General features: G+C 40.9%; 2 protein-coding genes across 7 annotated transcripts in view; one reads left to right on the plus strand and one right to left on the minus strand.

The window, feature by feature from the left end:
* Positions 1 to 2,521: 2,521 nt before the first annotated feature.
* Positions 2,522 to 17,517, minus strand: LOC311163637 (microtubule nucleation factor SSNA1-like). 5 transcript variants are annotated; one of them, XM_084222659.1, is made up of 3 exons: positions 17,261 to 17,440; positions 15,880 to 16,308; positions 2,522 to 3,447 (listed from the first exon to the last, which is right to left on the minus strand). In XM_084222659.1, the coding sequence occupies exon 2, from the start codon at positions 16,265 to 16,267 to the stop codon at positions 15,923 to 15,925; it is 345 nt and encodes a 114-aa protein (XP_084078785.1). In that variant the 5' UTR covers positions 16,268 to 16,308; positions 17,261 to 17,440; the 3' UTR covers positions 2,522 to 3,447; positions 15,880 to 15,922. The 5 variants fall into 5 exon arrangements, with proteins under 5 accessions (XP_084078785.1, XP_084078784.1, XP_084078787.1 ...); XM_084222658.1 differs by having other exon boundaries at positions 2,522 to 3,450; XM_084222661.1 differs by lacking the exons at positions 2,522 to 3,447; positions 17,261 to 17,440 and adding exons at positions 16,581 to 16,630; positions 16,732 to 17,181 and having other exon boundaries at positions 15,712 to 16,308.
* Positions 17,518 to 17,591: 74 nt separating this feature from the next.
* The window catches only part of WAC (WW domain containing adaptor with coiled-coil), a 56,253-nt gene continuing 50,573 nt past the window's right edge, over positions 17,592 to 23,271 (plus strand). Inside the window, exons 1-3 of one of the 2 annotated variants that reach the window (XM_084222640.1) lie at positions 17,592 to 18,079; positions 18,208 to 18,244; positions 19,652 to 19,847. In XM_084222640.1, coding sequence (XP_084078766.1) covers positions 18,039 to 18,079; positions 18,208 to 18,244; positions 19,652 to 19,847 — 274 coding nt within the window. In that variant the 5' untranslated portion in view covers positions 17,592 to 18,038. The remainder of the gene's footprint in view (positions 18,080 to 18,207; positions 18,245 to 19,651; positions 19,848 to 23,271) is intronic. The other variant, XM_084222639.1, reaches the window with a different exon arrangement.

Consider the following 23,271-nt stretch of genomic DNA (forward strand, 5'->3'; position numbering starts at 1 on the left):
TCTAGAGCAAATGTAGCCCTTTGGGAAACTGCAACAAATACCATCTGTGTTTCCAAAACTCCGCAGTTAATTTGTTGCAGACGTCTCCGTATTTACTGAAAATGGCCATATTTTGTGTGGCAGAACAACATCTTGCAATGATGAAAAATAACTCCCATCCAATTAACTGCAAAGGGGGGGGGTTTACCTGAAAAAGCTCAGTTTAAAAGATCACTTTGCTTAAATCAGCCATCAAACCTCTCTGTTGGGGTTTTTAAAGTTAGTTTCATACACATATTGACAGCTGTTCACAGAGGAAGCTGAGAGGGGAAACTGTGAAGGAGTTATGACATTTATGACAGATATCTCTTTCTGGTTATCAGACATGAAGTGTAACTTACAAATAGCTAACACCTTGGCGACGTTTCTTCAGAATGGAAACTCTACAGGCTTTCCTGGCAATCTGTTCTTTTCACTGTCCCTTTTAAGCACTTCTGTTGCTTGTAGTTCATGTTCAGTGTAAGAGATAATTCAGAGGATATGCTTTTGCAACAAAATGTTTAACTAGAATTTAAAAAGAATCTAGAGTGTAATTCTGAGATGATGTAAATGAGTATTTGCTTTAAAACAGCACATTTGATGGGAAGCCAAGGGAACCCAGTACAGTACTTCAGCTGACAACAGCTAAGCATCTCTTTTTTAAACTATGGCTGGAATTGGGCCATGAAATACAGAATACAGATGGAAATGTGAATCTGAATTTCTCCAATGCTTGGTGTGCAGTTTGGGTCTGTCGCAAAGACAAGTTTGGAACTAGATTTTAGTCTAACTTTTTTGAAGCATAGTGGGGCCCCAAATGTTATCCTGTGAAATTCATAAAGGGAGGCAAGCACATGGAAGCTGAGGCACTGTGGTGCTGTGATTTTATATTTGACTGCAAAGATTTAATAGGTCTATTTTCTCTTGTACTGCTTGGACTCCGAATGACTGAGAGCTCATCCAAACATCAGCTGCTCCTGTGGCAGCAAAAATCCCGTTGAAGAGCTGTTATTTCACTTTATTTGCCATACAATTGGGTTATGAGAATGCAGAAAATGTGGAGTCATTTGGGCAAGCAATGATGCAAACACAAAGAAGCGAGCCCTGGAAGGCAGCGCCGTGGCAGAGGGGATGACAAAGCCAGGCACTGTCACTGCTGAGATGGGTTCAGTGCAGAAAAATGTTTCTGGAATGCATATGTGAGTCCTTGTCCCTGGCTCTTTGTTTGGGAGCTTACATCAATACTGCTGCAACAAAGATTCCCAATAAGCTGAAACAAAATAAAACATGCATTCATGGGAGCATTGCCGTTCAAGAGCACAGATTTCCCAGTTAAAATGAAGGTCAGTCATAAATTACATCTCTGATTCCCTCAGGATTTCTCTCTCTTGCTCTGTTTTGGCAGTTTAAGACCCCTTTGATATTTGAGCAAGGCCTTTCCCTTTGCACATCTGATCTTGATTACGGTTTATGGCAATGGTAATTCGTTACCTCCCCAAGGCAGCAATTCTGAGAAGGAAAGCAAGTACAGTAGGATTGTTTAGGAGAGAGGCACACTGCACTGTGTTTTAACCATTTCTCCATTTTACAGCTGTCTCTTCCCCACAGATTGCCCTTGCACACAGCAACACCATGAGCTCCTCCCATGGGACTGCCCCACATCCATCAGAGAAATCACTGTGTCTGGAGGCACAAAAAACTAGGTTGCATATTTACCCATCAATACAGTGACCTCTGAGAATAAAGCTGTGGTTTGGATACATTTCTAGATGCTGTTTTGTGGTGAACACAGACTAATAAGGTATCAATAAGCACCAAAGTTTTTCTTCCAGCTGTAAAGGTCCCAGGGGTTGCCCTCCTCACCTCTTTTTCTACAAAATGAAGTTTTGTAAAAAAAAACTGTGTTCTAACTCAGTTTCTGGAATGCAAGTCTGTGAAAGGGGGGTATATTTCCTCATGAATCAACTCTGTGGCAGCCAAAAATATACTGTGGCTTTGCATGAAGGAATGGGATGAATGAAACTGGGGCTTGCACTGCTTTTCTGTGTATGCAAAAGGCAGAGGCAAATGTTCCAGTTGAAAGTGTATTGAGAGAATTTGAGACAATGTGAAGGTGGCAGAAAATGATGCCTACATGCTTTTTTCTTGTGGGTGGTATGAGGCATTTTGAGGCGATTACAACTGCAGTAAGATTTTTCATGTGAGTTTATAAGATACACCTCATTCTTTTATTGCTTTAACTTCTCTGGTTTGGTTCTACAGGCAGTTCCTTGTGTTCATCGAGGCTTTTCAGTTTGCAATGTGAGAGGCTATTGAACATGCCTTTAGCACCATTAAAATGCTCCTGGATAAAATATGCTCTTATAGACTTGAGAGATGATTACAAAATTATTTAATTGCATTTCAGGCACCATAAATACCACTTTGTTAGTAATGACAACTGATGGGTACATTTCTTCCAAAAAGGTGACCACAAATATCACACTGGGAAGTGCAGGCAGCTGGCAAATTTTTTAAGTTTGATCCTGGTGCCTAGCAGAAACACAACAGGCACAATTGCTAATGATACTTTATTTTTTGCTTGCTTGTATAATACATTTTTAAAAGCTTAAATGTGTTTTTAAATAGGCCCATGTACATTTCAAATAGGACTTACAAAGTGCAGCAGGACTTCCCAGGGACACGCTCTATCTTGCCATGAAGACACCAAGGAAATGTGATGAACAAACGATATTCATAACATTTTCCCAGGAAGAAGGAAATTTCCTAACTCATCATACATAAGCTTTTCATAAAACTTCCAGAGCAGGAGAGGAACAAAGCCATAGCAGCTCTTGCCGTTCCAGTGACACAGCAAGCTCGCTTGAAGAGTCCTTTATAAGCCAAAACATACACTTAATTAACATTAAGGAAGGATCCCTCTCCTTTATTACTTTAATTAGACTTCTAATATTAATGTGGAACATACAACTTGTGAAGAATATCACGTGAAGGAAAAAAGCATTTATGCATGTGTTTGTCCATTTTCACAGATAGGAAAGGTGGAAGAGAAGGGGGCTCTCCAGTCTGAGCTGGCAGGGAGGCCCACCACTGCACTGCCAGCAGCTGGGGGGTGCCCAGCCTCCCGTGGGGAACACTGTATTAGGAAAGCTGTCCTTCACTGTGCCACTCTCTCATAAATCAGCCTAATTACTCTGATGCGAGCTGCATCCCTCTGCTGCAAGCCCTGCTGGTTTACAGAGAGGGGGAAGTAAATAAAAAGGAACAATGTTGGCTGCGGCTGCAGGAGGAACACGGGGAGGGAGAACAATAGTCTTGAGTCTCCTCCCTGCCACCACCCCCTTAGGAGGGAAGAAAGAGATGGCTTCGTGCACACCCCTGGAGTTATTCCAGATCAGGACTGAAATCAGACGCTAGGCTTGGCAGCATCTGCTGAAGGAAAAAGCACATAAAATAGAGGGCATGTTATTTTCCAGGCTCTGAGGAAATGTTGCTAAGGAAAGAAAAAGGGTGAGATACAAGGCCTTGCAATGTCTGTCTGAACAACCAACACACTATAAATACTGACCTGAGCTCTAATAGCAGCATCAAGTCTTCACACCTTTGCATTTTTTTAGAGTAAAGGTGGATTTTATTTTTTGTCTCTTAAAAAGATGTATTTTGGTTCCTCTTCTTGCTTTGTATATAAGCATTTCTTTTGCAATTGCAGAAATTAGAAACTTGTTTTTGTGTAATGAAATCTTAGCTTATTTACTACATGAATCTGTGAGCTGAGGCTTTAAGCAAATCACAAAGATTTGTTATAAAAATAGGAGAGCCAAAATTATGTGCAGCCCTACATTGTTGTCTATATTTTTGTCATGCTTCCTCTATTGTCCCCTCTTTATGATGACTGAAACAAATCATTCAAGTCTAGATTGCATATTATGACAGCCACAAAACCTCCTTGCTATTGTTTGGGCCAAATTTAAAACATTTGTCAAAAATAATTGCGGAATGGCATCAAAATTCATGTTCATTTTGCCAAGGATTTAATTATTTCTATTGTGATAAATTTTTCTTCATGTTAGATACTAATTTATGTTTTAACAAAAAAGATCGAAAAATTATACAATTCTGGCAGTTCTTCTGATGTTCTCCTCTCAGAAAAATTCCTCTAGATGTTGTCAGATGTTGTCAGTATTCTCTCTTGATCAGAGTTAGTTTTATTGAAATGTCTTCGTCCTACCCTTTATACAGCATACTTACTTCAATCCTTAGCTTCAGTCTGACAAACTGTTCCATTTCTAAATCACATCTTCAACCCTCAGCTAGATGTTGTGATCATATTTTTGGCCTTTCAGACTCCAAAGAAGGCTCTGCAAGTACTACAAACCCCTTCTGTTCAGTCATCTTCCCATCTACCTTTTCTGCATTTACTCGCAGGGAATAAATACATTGTGATGTTAGGAGATCCCTTGGAGCCTCTTTCAGCCCTGAAATTGCTTGTTCCTCTAAGATTCCTGATTCTAAGAAGCATCATGTCAGGTTAATACTTCTTCTGGCAGAAGACAGGCTGCTGCTGTCTTGGTGCTGCATGCTCTCTCTGCCAGGAGTCAGCAGCCCTCCCTTCCCCTGCCATCCCATAGGGCTTCTAGCTTCTGCTGGCCTGGAAGCTCCAGAATTCCATACATCTTGTTCCCTGACACCTGCAGATGACATCGAGGCTGGATTAAAAGGGGCTTCCCTGACAGTTCTGAGTAACCCATAATGACTGTGGAAAGCTGGGTGTAGTTGACAAAGGCACTAAGAGAGGAATTTAAATACACATGTACAGAAAGGCAGTTATGTCCTACAGCCACAGATTATGGGGGCCTTTCTTAGAGCCATCATTGCATCTGACCTGATTGAAGCATAACATGGTGTGAAATTTTCAATAGGACTTTGACCATTACCAGCTTCAGGCACTGAAAAAGACACACACCAGGCCAAGCACGAAGTGTGAGACTGTCGTTAAATCATGAAAAATATTTAGAATTGTTTATTTCTTTATTGTTTAATTGTTTATTTATTTATTGTGCATTTCTGAGCCTTTCTACTTGCTTTTGAGCTTTCAGCCTTTTCTTTACAAGAAACAGAAGTGTAACTTCAGAGAGTAGGGGGAAGAAAGACAAAGAAAATGCCCTGTTTTCGGGAGCCAGGCCTCTGAGAAATGCATGCAGAATCCTGAATCTTAAAAACCACAGCAACAGCAAGCAGAGCACAAGACCCACGAACTTTCAGTGAGTCTTGCGGCACAAAATCCTTAGGCACCTATTAAATTCTAATTAATATCTCAAAACTCATTCCAGAATTTTAAGATTAGTTTTTGTTACTTTCTTAGCTCTTATACAGGCCACAGCACAAGAATCAGAAGTTTACATTTTGAAATCCAGTAACACTGTACAACTACTGTAGTTTAAGGGGATTTGTGCTCCTGCTAATGAGATTATTTTAACTACAAGTTACATCATAGCTTCTCAATATAACAATCCTAGTGTAGCAGAGGTAGCATCTAGTAGCTCAAGCAGTTATTATTTATTTAAAAGACACTTCGATGTGGCACTTAGGGACATGGTTTAGTGGTGGGCTTAGCAGTTTTGGGTTAATGGTTGGACTTGACCATCTGAGAGGTTCTTTCCAATTTAAATGGTTCTATGGCTTTTGATACCTCCTTAAAACATTTGGCTGTGCTCTCCCACCACACAACCAGATGCAGAAGTTATTTGAAACAAAGGCAAGTTCCATGTAAGGCAATACGCAAATCCTAAATTAAATCTGCAAAGTCAAGTTACACTTCCCAATGTCTGGCCGCTTCTGACTTTGCCAACACCTGAAACTATAAATACTTACCAGCTAATCAAAGTTCAAAGGTCATGTTAATGTCTGAGAACCAAGCCTCACTCCTGCTACATCAGTGTGGTAACACATGTAGTAATACATGGCATAGTAAACCATGGGGAAAAAAAAACTTGTACTTAAAAGTTATAGGTTAAGTTTCATACCTATCTAAGTAACAAAATACTTACATAAGTAATATATAACATGTATATATAATACACATGCAATATAAATAAAAACTGTATATTGCTTTATTATGTTTATCAAAATATGAAAAGGAATTTTAGACTGAACAAATCTAAGACAAAAAACCCACGTATTGGACAAGCAGTACTTGCAGCCAAGAAACTGCACATAGGAGTGAGGTTACTGAAGTATAAAAGGTCTGCAATGACAAGCAAACACAACATTTTGTTGTTCCTCTTTTCATTACAATGGCTGCTTGCTTTTAGAATTCGCATTTTGAAAATTTTTTGACAAAAAAAATAAATAAAGCTCACATGGAGCAGCTTTAGCTGCTAGCTGCCTCCTAGCTTTTCTTGAAGTAAATTATCCCATTTATTATTACTCAAAAGAAAATTTTTTTCTTACTCAGCCAAGTAATGATGTAGGAGGGAGCAAGTAAAAAGAAAGAAAATCTCTCTCACTTGCTACTCTTGGAGGCAACCCCGATTGATTCAGACCATGGCCAGCAGTTTGGCTCTTCTGTGCTTTTCCTTGTCTTTGATGGAGGCCAATACCAGATACTGCCCTGCCCCAGGTTCTTTCACACATACATTATCAGAAGTTTGTCCTTTCTTTGTCAGAAATGAAATGATGCACTCTAAAAAAACAGCATCTGATCTGGAGGAACCACTTTGTCACCAAGACTTTGCTACCAGTAAATAAAAATGGAAACCTTTAAGCAAACCAGCAGGACTTTAGCTAGCATGAAAATAACTGAGTTACTGTCCTAGTTCAAAAACTATTTGGTTCACAGCAGGAAAACCAATTGTTCCCTAAAACATTGTAAAGGTCTGGGCAGACACTGTTGGTACCCAGTCACAGCATGCAGACTTTTAATTACCTCTCCTTCTTCTCTGCACACAAAGGCATCTGCAATGTTTATCTCTAGCACATCTTAGTGGGGAATAGATTAGGTTGTAAAATAGAGCAGGGTTGCAAAGAAAATTGCTGAATACCTACAATGCCTTGACATAACTTTTTCCAAGTAGCCTTATTGTGCCATACTCCATTCTGTCTTAGCACATATTTATTAATTTGCAATACAGATTGCACTCAGACCTTTGAAGAAGACACAACTGACCTATAACAGGTTCCTCAATGAGATCATTATCTGCAAGATCCAGCATTCTATTCCTTTTCCTCTAATTTCAAGTTACAATCTTTTCTCAAACACAGAGCAAACACTTCTGAAACAAACTCACATCACTCTGAACACAGCCTTAATACAAATGAAATTATAGTGTCTCATATAGACCTTTATCTGCAGAAGATTATATTATTTATACTCAATGACAAACAAAATAAACTTCTATTCTTTAATCTCCATAGCATATCAGGAAAATTCCCATCCATTGCTTTGACCTACATCCTTTTTTTAGGATGAAACTCAGATCAGGTGTCTGCTGTTTCTCTGGAATATAATATTATCACCTCATCCAATCATAACTTTTGGGGCACTGTCAAATTGAATGTAATCTGTTTATCATGCAAACAATTTTTTTCCAAGTGTGCCAGAACATGTCTGGACAATATAAAGAAGTGAAAGCATCTCTGACCCACCACATGTCAGAAGAGCAGCATGTTTCTGGTCAGCAGCTTGGGATAACTAAACACATGGAAAAAAAGAAACTAGGAAATAGAGGCAACAAAAGCTGTTGCAGGAGGAAGATGAGGATGATGCTACAAAGGATGGCTTATGTGGAAGCAAGACTGCAAAGACTACTGAAAAAACAGGGTATACAACCTCATGCAAGTTGTTAATGTCCAACCTGTTTAAATTGCCTTTTCTAATGGCAGATATTACTGACGTATTGGACACCTTTCTACCAAGAATTCCTACGCGTACGAAAATGCTGAGTATATTTATATATACGTTTAATGTATGCGTGAGTAGATACACACACACATATATATATATGATATGTGAATATATGAATACTGCTGTCAGGTGCTACCTGTCCTAGGTTCTTAACCTGAATTCATACAGCCAGCTTATATTCACTATAGAAGAGCCCCATCCATCCAGATATCTAGAGTTCCTCCCTTGCCATACTACTTCAATCCATTAAACCAAAACAAGCTGTGGTGGAATATGGTTGCTTCACAGCCTGCTGCTGCTCTTTGTGCTCTGTATGCTGTTAGAGATGGACTAAAATTCAGACCTCCCACTACCTTTAAGCATCAAGGAGCCTCCATGCCTAAAAACCCTGGTGGTCCTACATGGACTAGGATAAGGTAATAAGCAGCCAGATTAAACCATAGGGTTTATAAAGGCAATGTATCTGAAAAACGTTAGGCTCTGAAAGGTAATTAATTAGCAACTATCATTAAAAGTTCTTTCTGTTTCTCTGCCCCACCTCCACAGGTCCCAAAGCAGGGGCTTGAAAAAAGCAGGTCTGGAAAGTCAAAGTGGCTGCTCAGCAGCTGGGATGCCTTGTCAGGCAGGGTCTATCTATGGAGAAAGGAGTAACACATTTAAACATCATCATCAAGCTGCATGCAATGTGGAGGAAGCAACAGCAAAAAAGTGTGCCTATAATCAGTTATATCTATCCCAATGCCCAATACACAGGTTGAGAATGCATAATCCTGTCCATTTATGTCAAAACACCAAACAGGACATGAATCCCTGGGAATCAGTCCAAGTCAGAGCCTTCAATTAAGGCTGAAACAGCAAAGCCTCTATTCCCAGATCTGTCCCTTATTTGGGGCAGATTACTACTGAGTGTCACTGTCAATCAAGGGGATAAAGATATTAACATTCTCTGTGAGGTACTGTGTGAACAGTTCATTGGAAGCACTTGTTTATATATCCTATATAAATATATATATTTATAGATGCATCATTTCTAAACACTTCTAAAAACAAAACCAGCATGGCATAAAACCAAATTTTGTTTCAGTTAAATGGCTGCTGTACAGGTAGTTTCCTTTTGACATTCTCAAAGAAAACATTCTCACATGCGCACCATGAATGAGTATGGCAGAGTGCCACAGAAGGCCTCAATGGAATAATTCATTAAAAAACAAACAAAAAACCGAAAGCACATTCCAAACTGAGCAAGCAACACTTCATGCAAATCATTTAAACTAAGAAGAGCCACAAAGTTTGCAACTTGACCGAGAACTTGGTCTACTACACAGTGGGTACCAACAACTTACAGGCCTGTGGGCTTCAGTGGAACTTGGGCATCTGTATTTTTGGTCACAGGTATTCAAACTTGAACAACCTGAATCTAAAGCAAGAAGACTTTAGGCTTCAGAGAAAAAAAACACTGAAATGTACAGGATTTTAAATAAATATCCTTCTCATGGAGTCCTGTCACTAAGTCACGTATCACTAACATGCAGAATTCCCTGAGTTTCAAGAACAGGTCACACTATTCTAACAAGTCCAGTGACTCCAGAGTGTAGATTTCCCAAGTGTGTCTCCACAGAGCCAACTGCTTCTTGGCAGGGCAAAACAACCCTCTCTGAGCCCAGTTCTGCAGCAGCTACACTGCTTCCAGCTGTACCTGAGCTCCTGCCTTTAAAGATAACCTGGCTGCAATTTGGTATCACATTCCCAGTGACTGACAGCACGGACTGTTTTTTTTTTTTTTTCAGCTTGCTTCAGTGGATCTTACAACAAGGCTAACAAGGATGCTCCTCTCTTTCCAGATGGTGGTCTCTACTAAAAAGGCAGCTCGTCTTCCACCCCAAGTTCCCTGGAATGGAGTATCCATTCCACTCATGCTAGCAACAACACTTGAAGAAGACTCAATATTTAACAAAAAGTACCTTGGATTCATGAGTTACAGCAATTAATTTCACTTACTACAAGGCAGTGAGCAGCACAAATGTCTAGCAGGATATCTGTTACTGAACAACTGCAAAACCACTTAAGAATTACTGCCAGTTTTTTGGTTTAAACCCCTGACAGTGTATGATTCATCCCTGAATACTAACTACATTAAAAAAACATTCAAATAACAAACTCTCTCATGCTGAAATTCAACTTAAAGTGCTCTTACTGTATAAGGAAAAAGAGCTTTTAAAAAAGTGTAAGCTTGCAGAATATGAAGAAGATTTTGTGTCAGGAACTGACAGACATGCCTGATCAGAACCAGTATCCAAGTTGTATCAACTTTTTAATAATCATATAACAGCAACAAATAGCACTTTGATCTAATTCTGAATACAGACAGAGAGATTTGAAAGCCTTTAGGAAAGAAATATGATACTTTTTACTATGTTCAACTAAATCAACTATATGTTTTTTAAAAAAATGTAAATTACAAATCTGTCATGGACTATGTTGTAAATAATTTTCTAGAAGTGTTCCCGTGTATCCCATATGAATGGAAAATCTCAAGCCAATTATGGGAGCTCTGACTGAAGCAAGAGAACCCACACATATGAAGCTCAAAAAATAACACCTGTGAAGATTTAACTTTAAAATGCTCTGTGACCACTCTATCAGGTTTCATAACTTTAATCCATTTTCAAAGTAGGTGTTAAAAATTGTTCAGCCTCCTTGTTTTATATTCTCTAACACTCCTGTGGTCTTGATTTAGGCTGGCCAGGAAGCTATAGGCCTACTTCACACAAGATAGCAAACAAGAACACTCGACACTGTTCTAAATCCTTCAGGACCAAGTACACATACTCTGTACATGAATGCTGCTAAGGCTGAGAGGAGAAGCCACCCCATGAAATTTCACAGGCCCTGAAGTGAGGTGTGAGAAAAAAGTTCCCATCACAATCAACCCCACCTCCAGACCATGACTGCCAGGACGTTACACAAATGCCTTTTCCTGAACATGATCTCTGTCAACATGTGCTTGTTTTCCTCTAATATGGAAGCATCCTTTTCCAAAGGTAACATTTTCCCCATTTGTGACATTCAAATTGAGCATACTTTCAAATATTATCAGCTTTGCACCCTAACAATGGGTGTGTTATGATCAAAATGCATGTATTTTATACTATTATTTTCCATTGTGCTGCTAAATAAGATACCCAAGTTTGTACTAAAATTTACAAATTTTCTGTAGTAGTTCCTGCAGCATATCCATAGTCTTGCACAAACAGGCAAAAAACCCTGCGAAGTGTTCCACCCCACAAGATCTTGTTAAACTATTTTCCAAAACCACTAAAAAATCTAAGTGTTCTACTAACACCTTATTTTTGTCAATACACCCTATGACACTGCACTACTTTTCACACAAACCCCACAAGCTAGAGTTATGAATGACCATATAGCTCCCTGCTCTGCAAGCCTGAACCTCTCCATGTCTCATCAATGCCTAACATGCAAGTAGCTGGGTTTTACAGCTAGACAGTGAACCAAACTTCATCTGAAACAAAATGAGGTAGACAACCATCAAGGACTACTCTGGGGCATCTAATAAAATCCCTGACAGATTTATAAGTAGTTAAGGGGCAAAGAACAAAAAACCCATCCCAAATTTAAAAAAAGACATAGAACAGACACCCAAGAAATGGCCATGGTGCCTGACTCCACACCAGTAAAACAACAGACACTGACAAAGCAATTGGTGCACAAATTTCTCAAAGGCTAGTCTGTCCTTCACCCAAAAAAGAAAATATTTACATCTATATTTAAAAACACACACATATGTTAAAGCTAGAAGAGCACTCTGATTTTAGGAAAATTTGCCTATTCATCTGTTAAGAAAACTACCAACACACACGCAAATAAATCAACACTAAAGTATTTATTAATAATTCTTTGCTCATTCCTGAAAAAAAAAAGAAATTAAAAAAGAAAATAAATTATTAAAAAAATCACTGTTTTGTCTACTTCTTGCATAAAACCCTAAGAATCTAGGACCTGCTCAAAGTTAAGGCAACTGCCATAGACTGGCTACACCTTATCACTGAAATCTTTCCTAACCAGCAGAATCATCTAAGGAGTAATAGATATTGGTCTTCTCCACAAGTCTCATCTGTATGATGAATAAACTGTAGACATATAATCCTTTGGCTAACAATCTTCCGAATATTCTTGTTAAAAAATTACTAGTTCAGCTTAATCCATTTACTCGATCTGAAGTAGAACACACTTCTACCCCAGGACCTAGATGAAAATGATTCTCAATTCTGAAACAGCAATCCAAGGTCCAGTCACTTGGGTTTAGACTACAGTTTTACTTCATTGTTTAAATGTACAATTCTTTGGGTATTTGAAGATGCCTAGTCTTCCTGGACTGAAGAATTCCTAGTCCAAGGAAACCAATCTCTTGCATTCACCAAAAGCCAAAAACCTGCCAAACCTCTGCCTAAACTCTCCAAGGTCAATCTGCAATAGGGACTACATCAAGTACACACAGAACTGGAGGTTTTTTGTAAAACTCGAGGAATTCCCTGAGGACTGTTCTAAGGAGAGCAACCAGGACAGGAAACATCCTGTGCGAGCCTGGCAGCACACTTACCCAGCAAACAGGAGGCTCAGACTCCACAGCCTCCTGCTGGAACAGAAAGAAATAAAAGACAGAAAAAGAAAACAAAACACAGATTGCCTCTTTTGCTGACCATTGGTGAGCTTAATGAAAAGGGGAGAATGGCCAGAGTTGAGATGAAGCTCAGATGATTTCTAGAATTTGATTTATTGGGTAGCAAGAACTGTAGGCAGTAGCTCAGTACAAGTACACTTAAAGCAGATAGAAATTAGAGGAAACTCCACTTCTCTATCCCAACCCCTCATGCTCCAGTCTTCCCAAACCAGGACTTCACATCCATGCCTTCTCTTTATTCCCTACCCTTAAAATCAGGGTGACCCCCAGTACACTCACCTCCATTTCTGTAAGGTTATTAAGAGAAACTGCATCTGGGAGACACCTGAACTGCAGGGTATGCACCTTTGAAAAGAGACAGTAATGGGGTGTGAATGGCTGCTGGCATAAGCACTTCACCCAGTGGTTCCTATAATCACTTCCACACAGAAAATTACTTCTACTTCAACATACCACCCACAAGCAGTTTCTTTGGTAACTGCCAAAATATCTTCAGTTTACCTGAAAGGAGTCAACAGTCAAATGTTTTGAAAAAACTGTTCATCATTAGTGTGTTAAGTGCTGGGCACATTTTCAAGAAGCATTGCTATAAAAGTATGGAATCATCAGATCTCTCCTAGTTCTGTTATTTGGAAGCCAGGTAAAGTTGCCTTTACATAAATTCTGGACTTTAGACAACTGATCCAGATGCATTTCACTAAACGTCTGAATCAGGCACAGGTAGGAATTTCAAAAATTGTCTCCTCACATACTAAAAAAGATACAGAACACCCAACACAGCAGTTTAGATTAGGAACCAAATTTTTCTCAGTAAGGCTCCTAGACCGTAAGCACTACAGTAAAGTACCAGGTCAAACTCAGAGAGTCATAAAAATTCAATATAAAATTAAGTTTGGAATAAGTATGATACTTTAAACTTATGACCTGCCTTATTCCACGTAAACTTTCTGTTTCAGGCTATCCCTGCAGAGCTGCTGCCATTTGCAAATTATCACTTCTCTTCCAGCAATACTTTGTAACAACTTAGACTGCATGTCTTCTGAACAAAGTGAAGTTGTTTAATAAAAGCTATTCATGCCAAAATTTACAGCATCTGAAAAAGCAGTGAAAAAGGTAACCACTTCAATAAAAGGGTTCATTTGGGTAAATACAGTATATAATCCTAAACACTATTTCTGAGTAACAACTCTACAGGTGTATGATGACTGCCACACTAGGGAGTTATTCTAAAAATAGGTAGGCCCTAGAGATCTATTATTTCTCTCCACTTTTAAATGTGAATTTAAATGGAAACTTTAGATTGGGATCACTGAATGGAATTCTATCAACAAGCATCCCAGTTACTTCGTTTTGACACTGTATTGGCTACAACTAGACATAAGAATGGCTGTGAAGTAGATTTCTTTAGTCTTATAAGGCTCCTCTTAAAGCCTCTTTAGTTTAACCAACTTCAGTAGGAGAAGCATTATTTATGATTACGCTAAGGCAAACAAGCCTGTAATTATTGTGAGACCAATACTAGAAATTAACTGTACTGTTCTCCATAAATGAGCTTTCTATGATACAAATTGTTTTTCACAATTTCGAGTTCCAGTGCAGCTAATAAGAAGCAGCAGCTTACATTTGCAACTCAAAGTTCTTGCTGTTTAGTACTTTTCCTGAATCTTCCCATTTCTTACAAATCAGTTACTACCTATGAGTCTAAGGGCAGACAGTCATGAAATGTCCAGTCAAATCACTTTTTTGCTACTAAAGATAGCAAAATTTTCGTGTTTCCCTTCAACATAAACAAGGTGGTCCTGAGTGCTGCAGTACTACCACAGCAAAGCCCCTGAGATAATGCACTTTTATCACCTCTGCACTGCTCACCGGGAATCCCCCAGAGGGAAGCCGCTGGAAGTACCATCCAAGTAAACTGTGATTAGCTCCATCACACTCATCCCTGATGTAGCTTGGCAACCAGAAGAACATAAAATTTCCTCCCTATTATTGATAAAGAGCTATTACCAAAATTATTCACATCTCCATTCCCTCTGTGTGTGCACTTGACAGACACACCACTATCAAGTCAGGAGATTTCAACTGCACTTCTTTCAATTTAATTGATATTGAATGAAGATTTGACAAGACATGGTTTAAAAAGTTACTGTTGTAACATACAAATAGGTGGGACAAAATGCATGTGTATGTGCATATAGTGCTGAGAGAGATTTCTGCAGAACAGAGGTTCAGCAGAAACAAAAAACAGCATTAAATTGAAATTTATGCCATGCTGTTATGTCATCCCTGATCTCTAAATTAAATTCTATTTTAATGTCCTCTCAAAGAATGGCTGGCAGCTGTAAACCACTTCTCATTTTCTTCTTTCACCTTCCATTTGTATTTCTTTCACATCATTTCAGGATGTTCGTTATTCTCCACAATCTTATTACAGTTATTTAACCAATCAGTATGGAGCTAAAAGGCACTAAAAAAAGGCTTCCAGACATTCTATTACTGGCCTTTAGCCAGGATTATCTTCTTTGGTCTTGCATATTTACCTCTGTATTTTTAACTGGACCCCAGTGGTTTTTCAGGACTTCTAGTTGCTATTGACATGTTTTTTTACCCCCAAGTGAATTACTGGTCCAAGCATTCATAGTGTAGCTGTCTGCACTTGCACCAAACCTGACTTTCACTGCAGCACACCTACTTTCTAAACAAGGCTTTGAAGAATAGCCTCAGAAGATGCATGAACCACACACAGTGCAAAATTTTAAGCCTCCATGCCCTGCATTACTCCTGATTTCTCACCTCTATTATTTAAGCAGGCAATTACTGTAAACGGTGCTTTGTGCATGCATCAGACAAAACTCCAAGCTCCTAGAGGAAGCCAAATAACTCATTTCTACTTGGTCCCAACAGTAAAGCCTAAGCATTTGTAAAGTGAAAAGAAGTAGCATCTGACTGACTTGCATCCACTAGTTTTCAAAGAATCACTTACTGAGAGCCATCTGAAGTCAACCAATAAAACATGCCTTTTTTCTAAGCCATGAAGCACAATGATGTCAAACCTGACAGTCTCCCACCTACCTCAACTACCTATCTGCTATTTCTTGTAGTGTTCAATTAAGTAGATTTTTTAAAAGCAAAACAGCAACTTTATTTAATCTATTTTCTAGTGCATTTGAAAATAATAAAACATACAGAAAGACTGGAAGAAAATCCCTCTCTGCTTACACTGTGGCTGTAAGGTTCAGTGGCTGACCACATTTCTCACCTAGTGGAATTTTAGCACTGCAGAGTCCAAACATTTGACTGTTTCACGTTACATTGGTTTTCAGATCTGATGAATGTTTTAAGCTTCCCACTTCCTTCTTCAGGACATTAAGTAAAGTTCTAGAGCTATCCAAAATCTTCATGTAAGCAGCTTCGGTTTCAGCAAGTATTTTATCAAGCTCATTCCGTGAAGCCACTTTTTGGGCCAGGTTTTCACATACACACTCCAGCTGTTCACTGAGGACTTGGATTTCGTGCTGGAGTTTATTCTTTTCCTCTTCTGCTTGCTGGATTTGTTTGTTCAGTTCTTCTTTTTGCATACATAAATCTTCAATGCATTTCACTAGTTCATTATTGTAACCCTGAAGAACAGCTCCCTGCTGAGTCATCCTGCACTCACTCCCTGAAGTCCCCTTCCAGCAATGGCCTTCTGCACTCAAACGAAGGAAAACAAAACAAATAAACAGAAAAAGTAAGATGTTGCAGTGAATAATGCTTCACTAGCATATATGGAGCAACTGGACAAGGTTCTCTATTTAAGGTTAACATGCCCATTCTCAGATGTGCCACATCTCTTCCCATTTCAAGAGGGGGACAGGAGAAAATCTGGCAAATGGTCTTAAACCTTTACTGAAAGCTGCTAGTCCCCATGACACTGTCATGGCAATAGTATCAAAGTATTTATGATTTTTTTAATAATACCTTTATACAATCCTGAATATAGGATTCTTTGTACCACAAACTTCGAGGGCCTGGTCAGACATAAGCAAAAATTAGAGATTCACAGAATGGTTAGGGTTGGAAGGGCCTTCTGGAGACCATTCAGTCCAACTCCCTGGCAAGACAGGGTCACCTGAAGCATCCAAGCGGGTTTTGAATGTCTCCGCAGAGGAAGACTCCACGCCTTTCCCGGGCAGCCTAATCCAGTGGTCCTCCACCCCCAACACGAGGAAGTCCTTCTTCATTGTGAGGTGAAACTTCTTGTGTTTGAGTTTGCGGCCATCGCTCTTCGTGCTGTTAGTGACTGCTGAAGGGCTCAGCAGGCACTGACAACACCCAGGGAATCTTCCCAACACAGTGAGCGCCCGGAGCTCCCCAACACTGGGGTGACGCGGATCGCGTGTGCCGGGACCACGACGTGTGCCGCCACTCACAGGGCCCGAGGACACAGCGGGGCCGAGGCCCGACTCGCGGCCGCCGTCCCAGGGACATTTTAACACCCTCCTCGCCGCAGAGCGCGGCCCCGGGGAACACGCGCCGCGCACAAAATGGCTCCTGTCTACACATCGAGTGCCCGGGCGGAAGGGGAGGAGGGGGTAGGTAAGAGGAGACCGTCCCATTCCTAGCTTCCCCCCCCCCGCAGTTCCCCCTGTTGCCCCCACCTGCCTGGCAGGATCGCGATTCCTCCCCACCGAGGGAGCGGCTCTGTCAGCGAGGCCGCGCTGCCCTCCGCTAACCGGCCCCGTGCGCCCGCCAACGACCGCGCCGGCCCGTGAGGGTTCACGGAAATACCCGAGCGCTTCCGAACGCGGCTCCGCCCTGACAGCCGCGCGGAAACGTCTCTCCGGAAAAACGCGATGTTTTCCGAAGACAGGTAGCGCTCGCAAGAGTGGGCCGAGGCGGGAGGGGCAGGGAGGACCGAGCGTTACGGAAGGAGCCGATGTTTGCCGAAGGGAGGGACTGAAGGGCGTCGTGCTTGGCGGAGGCAGCCGATGTTTGCCGAAGGGAGGGACTGAGGGGCGTCGAGCTCGGCGGACGCAGCCGATGTTTACCGAAGGCAGAGTCGCCCGAGAGCAAAGGGGACAGAGGGGACGGAGCGCGTCGGAAAGAGCCGGAAAGAGCCGACGTTGACCGAGCGCGGCGTCGCCCGAGTTCCCCGGATGTAGTTGGAGCGGCGGCGGCGGGCGCGGCGGGGGGAGGCGGTGGCCGAGTCGGTGCTCCCGGTGTGTCTCAGCGCGCGCGGGGCCGAGCTGCCAGCGTCTCCCCTCTCGAGGCGATGGGCCCGTGAGCGCCGCTCCAGCCGAGCTGCCCGAGCCGCCCCCTTCCCCCGCCCCTGCCCCCGGAGCGCTGCCGCCCCCGCCTCCCCCCTCGGCGCCTGTGGCCCGGCCGCGGCCGTGCCCTCCTGGTCCCCTCACCCTCACACACACAGGCCGGGCATTGATGGTAATGTATGCGAGGAAACAGCAGAGACTCAGTGATGGGTAAATTCACCCCCCGGCCCCGCGGGGCCGTTCCCCCCCCCACCCCCTCCGCCATGTTCGGCCCGGCCGTGGGGCCGGTAACGGGCGCTCGCTAACGCCTCTCTGTCTTTCTCTTGCTCTCTCCTCAGCTGTCACGACCGCAGGGGGGACTCGCAGCCCTACCAGGTACCGCCGGGCCGGGAGGAGGAGCAGGGGAGGCGGGGGGGTACTACTTCAGTAGAGGCTCCGGCGGCCGCTGCAGGCCGCGGTGTCGCGGCCGCCCCGGTCCGGCCCCTGACGGCGCTCTGGGCTCAGGGCCCGGGGCCGCGGGGCGGAGAGGTGGCGGCGGCGGCCCTGGCGCAGGGAACGGGGCCGCGGTGCTCGGCCGAGGCCTACGGAGCCGGGGCGAGCAGGAGCGGCCTAGTGCGACCCGTGCAGGCCTCGGGCCTGGGAGTCGGGGAGGGTGCGAGGGGCGGGAGAGGGAGCCGGGGTCTCCTGCGGTGGAGTGGAGACCCAGGAGAGGTGAATGTTTTTCTTCTGAAAACAAAAGGAGTCTTACTCTTCCCACCCCCCCCCCCCTTCCCCCCCAGCCCCCTCCCCCAACACCTCCCCAAAGCCCTTTCTTCTCCCCAAAACTGCTGCTGGGGGCTGTAATCTGAGCAAGGCACGAGTTTAGACCCTGACCAACTTGGGGTTGCAAGTGAGGCTTAATTTCTGTAGTTGCCAGCTGCTGGGCATGTTCAGAAACCATCAAATCCTTGACTCACCGACAATAGCCTCAATTCTTGTAAGGTAGACACTGCACTTCTTTGCTGTGTCTACTGAAGAAACGTAGTTGTTGAGGTTTGAGTCTGTGGAAAGCCGTATGTTGTGATATTGCTCTCTGTAGGCCCTGAATTGAACTGTTTTACTGCATTTCCGTGTATCCCAGTCACTGGAGTGCAGTACGGCAGTCCAAGGCAGCTGTCAGTGACAGTTCATGTAAATGTGAACACTTGCCACTCAGAAGTTCACAGAACCAAGCAGGTTAGAATGAGGCTGAGCATGTAATTTTTGGTAAAGACTTTAGAATGAGTTATTACATTACATGTTTTGGCCCCCTAGAATTATTTTTTTTAATTACACGTGTTACATGGATGTTAGTACTGAAGAAAACATTACAGAAATTCAAGGTAATGGTGTGGTCTTAACTAGATTATAGAGGACATATTCAAAGTTTACATTGATTCAGTGTAACTGTAAGTTTGTTTTCCTAGTAACAAGTGGAGACTAGTTCTTCTCCCAAAAGTGTGGAAAAACTGTGGCCCATTTATTGCTGAAAGTGTGTTGTCCATCAGTGAAAAGATAGAGAAACTAGGTTCTTCTTTACAGCAAATGTTGTGTTGGATGTAATAGTGGGAGAAATTGGTTTAAGTTCTAATTACAGAACTTGTTGCTTTAACGTAGGTAATTAAAACTAGGAAGACTAATGCTGATTTTTTTTTAATAGGAAATGAAAATTAATTAACTTTTAAAAGTACTTTTGGAAGAGAAGAAAAAATCCCAAAATTTTGTATCTAATGTCGATGCTTGTTTTCTTGGGATCTGTTTCAGGCTCTTAAGTACTCATCCAAGAGTCACCCCAGTGGTGGTGATCACCGTCATGACAAGATGCGAGACACCACAGATCCCTCACCACCAAATAAAATGCTGCGGCGCTCTGACAGCCCTGAAAACAAATACGGTGACAACACAGGGCACAGTAAAGCAAAAAGTGTGCATACTCACAGAGTTAGAGAGAGGGATGGTGGTAAGTTATCTTTAACAAACTTTTACTTAAGCAGTCAGCTAATTTCTCATTAAAATTAGCCAGTATCACTCAGGTGATGTCTTACACTAAATGTGGCTTGTACTCAGCTTGACTGCAGTGAACCCAAAATGGGAATTTACTTGGAAGCAATCATTGAGGCATTGTAACACCTATTAATTTTCTGGTTTTTACAGGTATGGTAGTTTTCCTTACAGCCTCAAAGATTAAATAAACCCTTTTTTTATTATTTTAACTAGTATGTCTTATTTATTTAGACATACTGCAACATTTGATAACATGAAATAGTTTTCTGAATTTTTCATTAACAATAATATTTGTGGGTCTGCATCCTTTTTATTAACTTTGTGTATTGTGGTGTTGTACTGTGTAGGTACATGCTCCATAGACTAAACCCCATCAGAAGTGAAAAAAGCTTCTTTGTATGTAGCTGCTATGTAGAACTCTTAATAGATGATCAAAGGTAGCACATACTAGAGCCTTTCTTGGCAGGAGCTTGAAGAACTGTGTTCACAGTCAAGTCAGCCTCCTGTGTTTTTACAGGTTTATTAACAGTAGTAATATCCCCAGTATTTTTTAACTGATCTTATTTTGTATCCCTGCTTCCTAGGAAGAGAGTGGGATTTTCCAGGCAATAAACAGTGTTAGGTAACAGCCAGAGTTTAGAAAATTGCAGTTGCTGTCTGAATTTGGAAAAGTTGTTTTGTTTTGTTGATTGGTCTATGTGTCAAGGTACAAGGTGTAGTATTCAAGTAGAGAATTTGGAGCTTTATAGCAGTGCTTCTTTGTTCTGGATAAAGCTAACCAATTCTGATATACATACACATTTATTGCTGCACTAGTTTTACTTGATATAATAGTTACAGTAAAATAAAGGAAGTATCTTTCAAGTACCTTTTTAGGATATACTAGTTTAATACTACAAAGGTGTTCATGGGTACCCAGTTATTCTTAAAAATCCTATTTGTTTTTCCTTCTTTGACTTAATGCTGAGGCTCTGTAGACCACTGTTAAAGTAGAAGTGTGTAGATGCATTATAAAAACATGCCTCTTTTGTTAATACACTGATTTTCATTGTATCTGATAATAATTGAAAGTGTAGTAATCTCAGAATTAAGTGCATGTGCAATGCCCATATGCTGCTATTCTATACTACTTTTCAGGATACAGAGGTGTCCTCTTTTATTTCCTGTTCACCTGTCCAAAAATTAGTCCCACATTCTCTTGCAATTCTACTTAGTTTAGCTACAGTCGGTAATTTTTTCTGCTTGAACAGAGCTGCATTTAGTGGAATCATGCATATATGAAAACATCTGGAGGATGAGGCTCTATGTGGGGAATGCTTCTGCTTATTTGTGTGTTGGAAGTGTTGTAAGATAGGAGAGATATTCTGAAGTCCTTACAAGGTCCAGCTGGATTTAATAGCTGGGGAATGGTCTGAAGCATGTATGCATGCAGTCAGGATGAAAGGAAAATGAATTATTTCTAGTTTTGTGAATGAAAGGAACACCATCCCACTGTACCTTCTCCCAGTTGTTAAGACAGTGGAAAGGTTCATTTATTCTAATCTGAAAGCAGGTATTTTCACATCATGTGTTAACAGACTGGAAGAAGGAAGTAGTCTTCAACAGTCTTAGGGAAATTACTAAATTTAAAAGTTTAACATTTGTACTGTTAAATGTAAATACGTGATTTTTTTTTTTTTTTTTGGTGTGTGGTCATTAGTAAGGTTAGTTTGGCCACAGTTTCACCTCTGTAAAATGTAGTCAAAACAACCAAAATTATGTTAAATCCTGTGTACTGTATGTAGTAAAGCAAAGCTGAGCAGATGTGGGCAGAAGAGTATTAATTTTTCTTTGATATACTGAATATTTCTGTCAGTATGAATTGAAGGTAGGTGTTAAAATATAGGTGAAATACTGTAATGAGTATTTGCATATTCCTAATAGGCAAAAGACATAATAAAATAATGTACTATTTTCTCTGTTGAATTACTCTGAAGAGTTGCTTTTGCTATATTATTCCCTTAGTTTTGCAATTAGAGACATACAGTGGAAAAAAGAAAAACATTACAAAAGTGCTAGCATTTTTCATCTAAGCCTTTATAGGACCGAGAACTATTAATTTGCTATGATACTACTATAATTGCCTGTCTTGTTTTCATTTTGTATTTTTCACAAAGGAAGAAAGAAGCTGAGTGGTTTTTATTTTTTGTAATTGCTGTGTATTATTTTAAAATTGGTTTGAAACTACTACAGGTGTTACTGCCTTCCTGTGATCTAGCTGAATTTAACAAAGGAAATCTTACTGAAACATCTCTAGTATTTATTTTCCTAAACTGAATTTAAGTACCAAACGAACAATATCTTCTTCTCTCATACCTTAGAAAACAAAATAGGACTTAAATTTGAATTATTAATGTTGAACATAAAGCCAATTTAACCTGATCTCTCCTTCCTAACTCAATGTTTGGAAAGAACTCCTATACATCTCTTAGTAATTTTAGCTCTGGAGAGAAACAGGAAGATTCAGTGGTGTTGCACACTGATTGAGTCATGACTGGTTCATGTTTTTCTTGTAAATGCAGAATGTAATTTAAATGTCATTTCAAGATTTAAGTGTATGCATTTAAAATATGAGCAGGAATTGATTGAAAATTAATTAGTGAAAAATGGTAGAACTATTTTCTATTAATATCCTTAGTATGTGTATAAAAGTGTTTCTTGTAACAGCTTGTTTTTGTAATATTCATGGCAGAATCTTTTGCAGAATTGTAATCCATGGGGAGAAATTCAATTAAGGTTTTAAAATGTGTTATGGGTAAGCCCTCCATACTGATACAGTGCAAACAAAGCATTTTTCAAAGTTGCTTACTGCATGGTTTCTGTGGAAAGAGACTGTGTACAGAGACAGTCGTTCTCTGGAGAGAGACTTCCAAGTTTACCTTGGACTAAACACTGTGGAGTAATTGCAAGTTTTTATCACATTCCTAGTTTCCTAAGAGCACTTGTACATGCAGCATATCAAAAAACTGCCTTAACTTTGTTCTTGCTTTCAGGTCCCTGTGCATGGGAGCATTGTCTCTGTATGCAAGTGTTTAAAACATAATGAACAGCTTCCCCCCCTCAGTGTGTCTCTTATTTATAGGTCAGCTGCTATAGGCAAGTGTGGGGTTTGAAGAGATTAGGGGGTCTTATGAGACCAGCTCAAGTGTGAAGTTTCTTAACAGTAACAAATAGGGACTTAAAGCCAGCATTGTTTATAGGGAATAGAACTATGAAGGGCCTTGTAGATGTGGAAAAATGTTTCCACTAAAGAAAAAGGGAAATACAAAGATTTGAGGACTCTCATGCTTGAGGATGGAAAGCTGTTGTAGGTCTTTTAAAATGCTTGAATTATGAGATAG

The sequence above is a fragment of the Fringilla coelebs genome, assembly GCF_963513975.1.
Source record: "Fringilla coelebs genome assembly, chromosome: 1".
Taxonomy (NCBI): Eukaryota; Metazoa; Chordata; class Aves; order Passeriformes; family Fringillidae; genus Fringilla; species Fringilla coelebs.

Excerpts from the sequence above, each read along its gene's own strand:
- LOC311163637 (XM_084222659.1), bottom strand. The coding sequence starts at position 16,267 with ATGACTCAGCAGGGAGCTGTTCTTCAGGGTTACAATAATGAACTAGTG.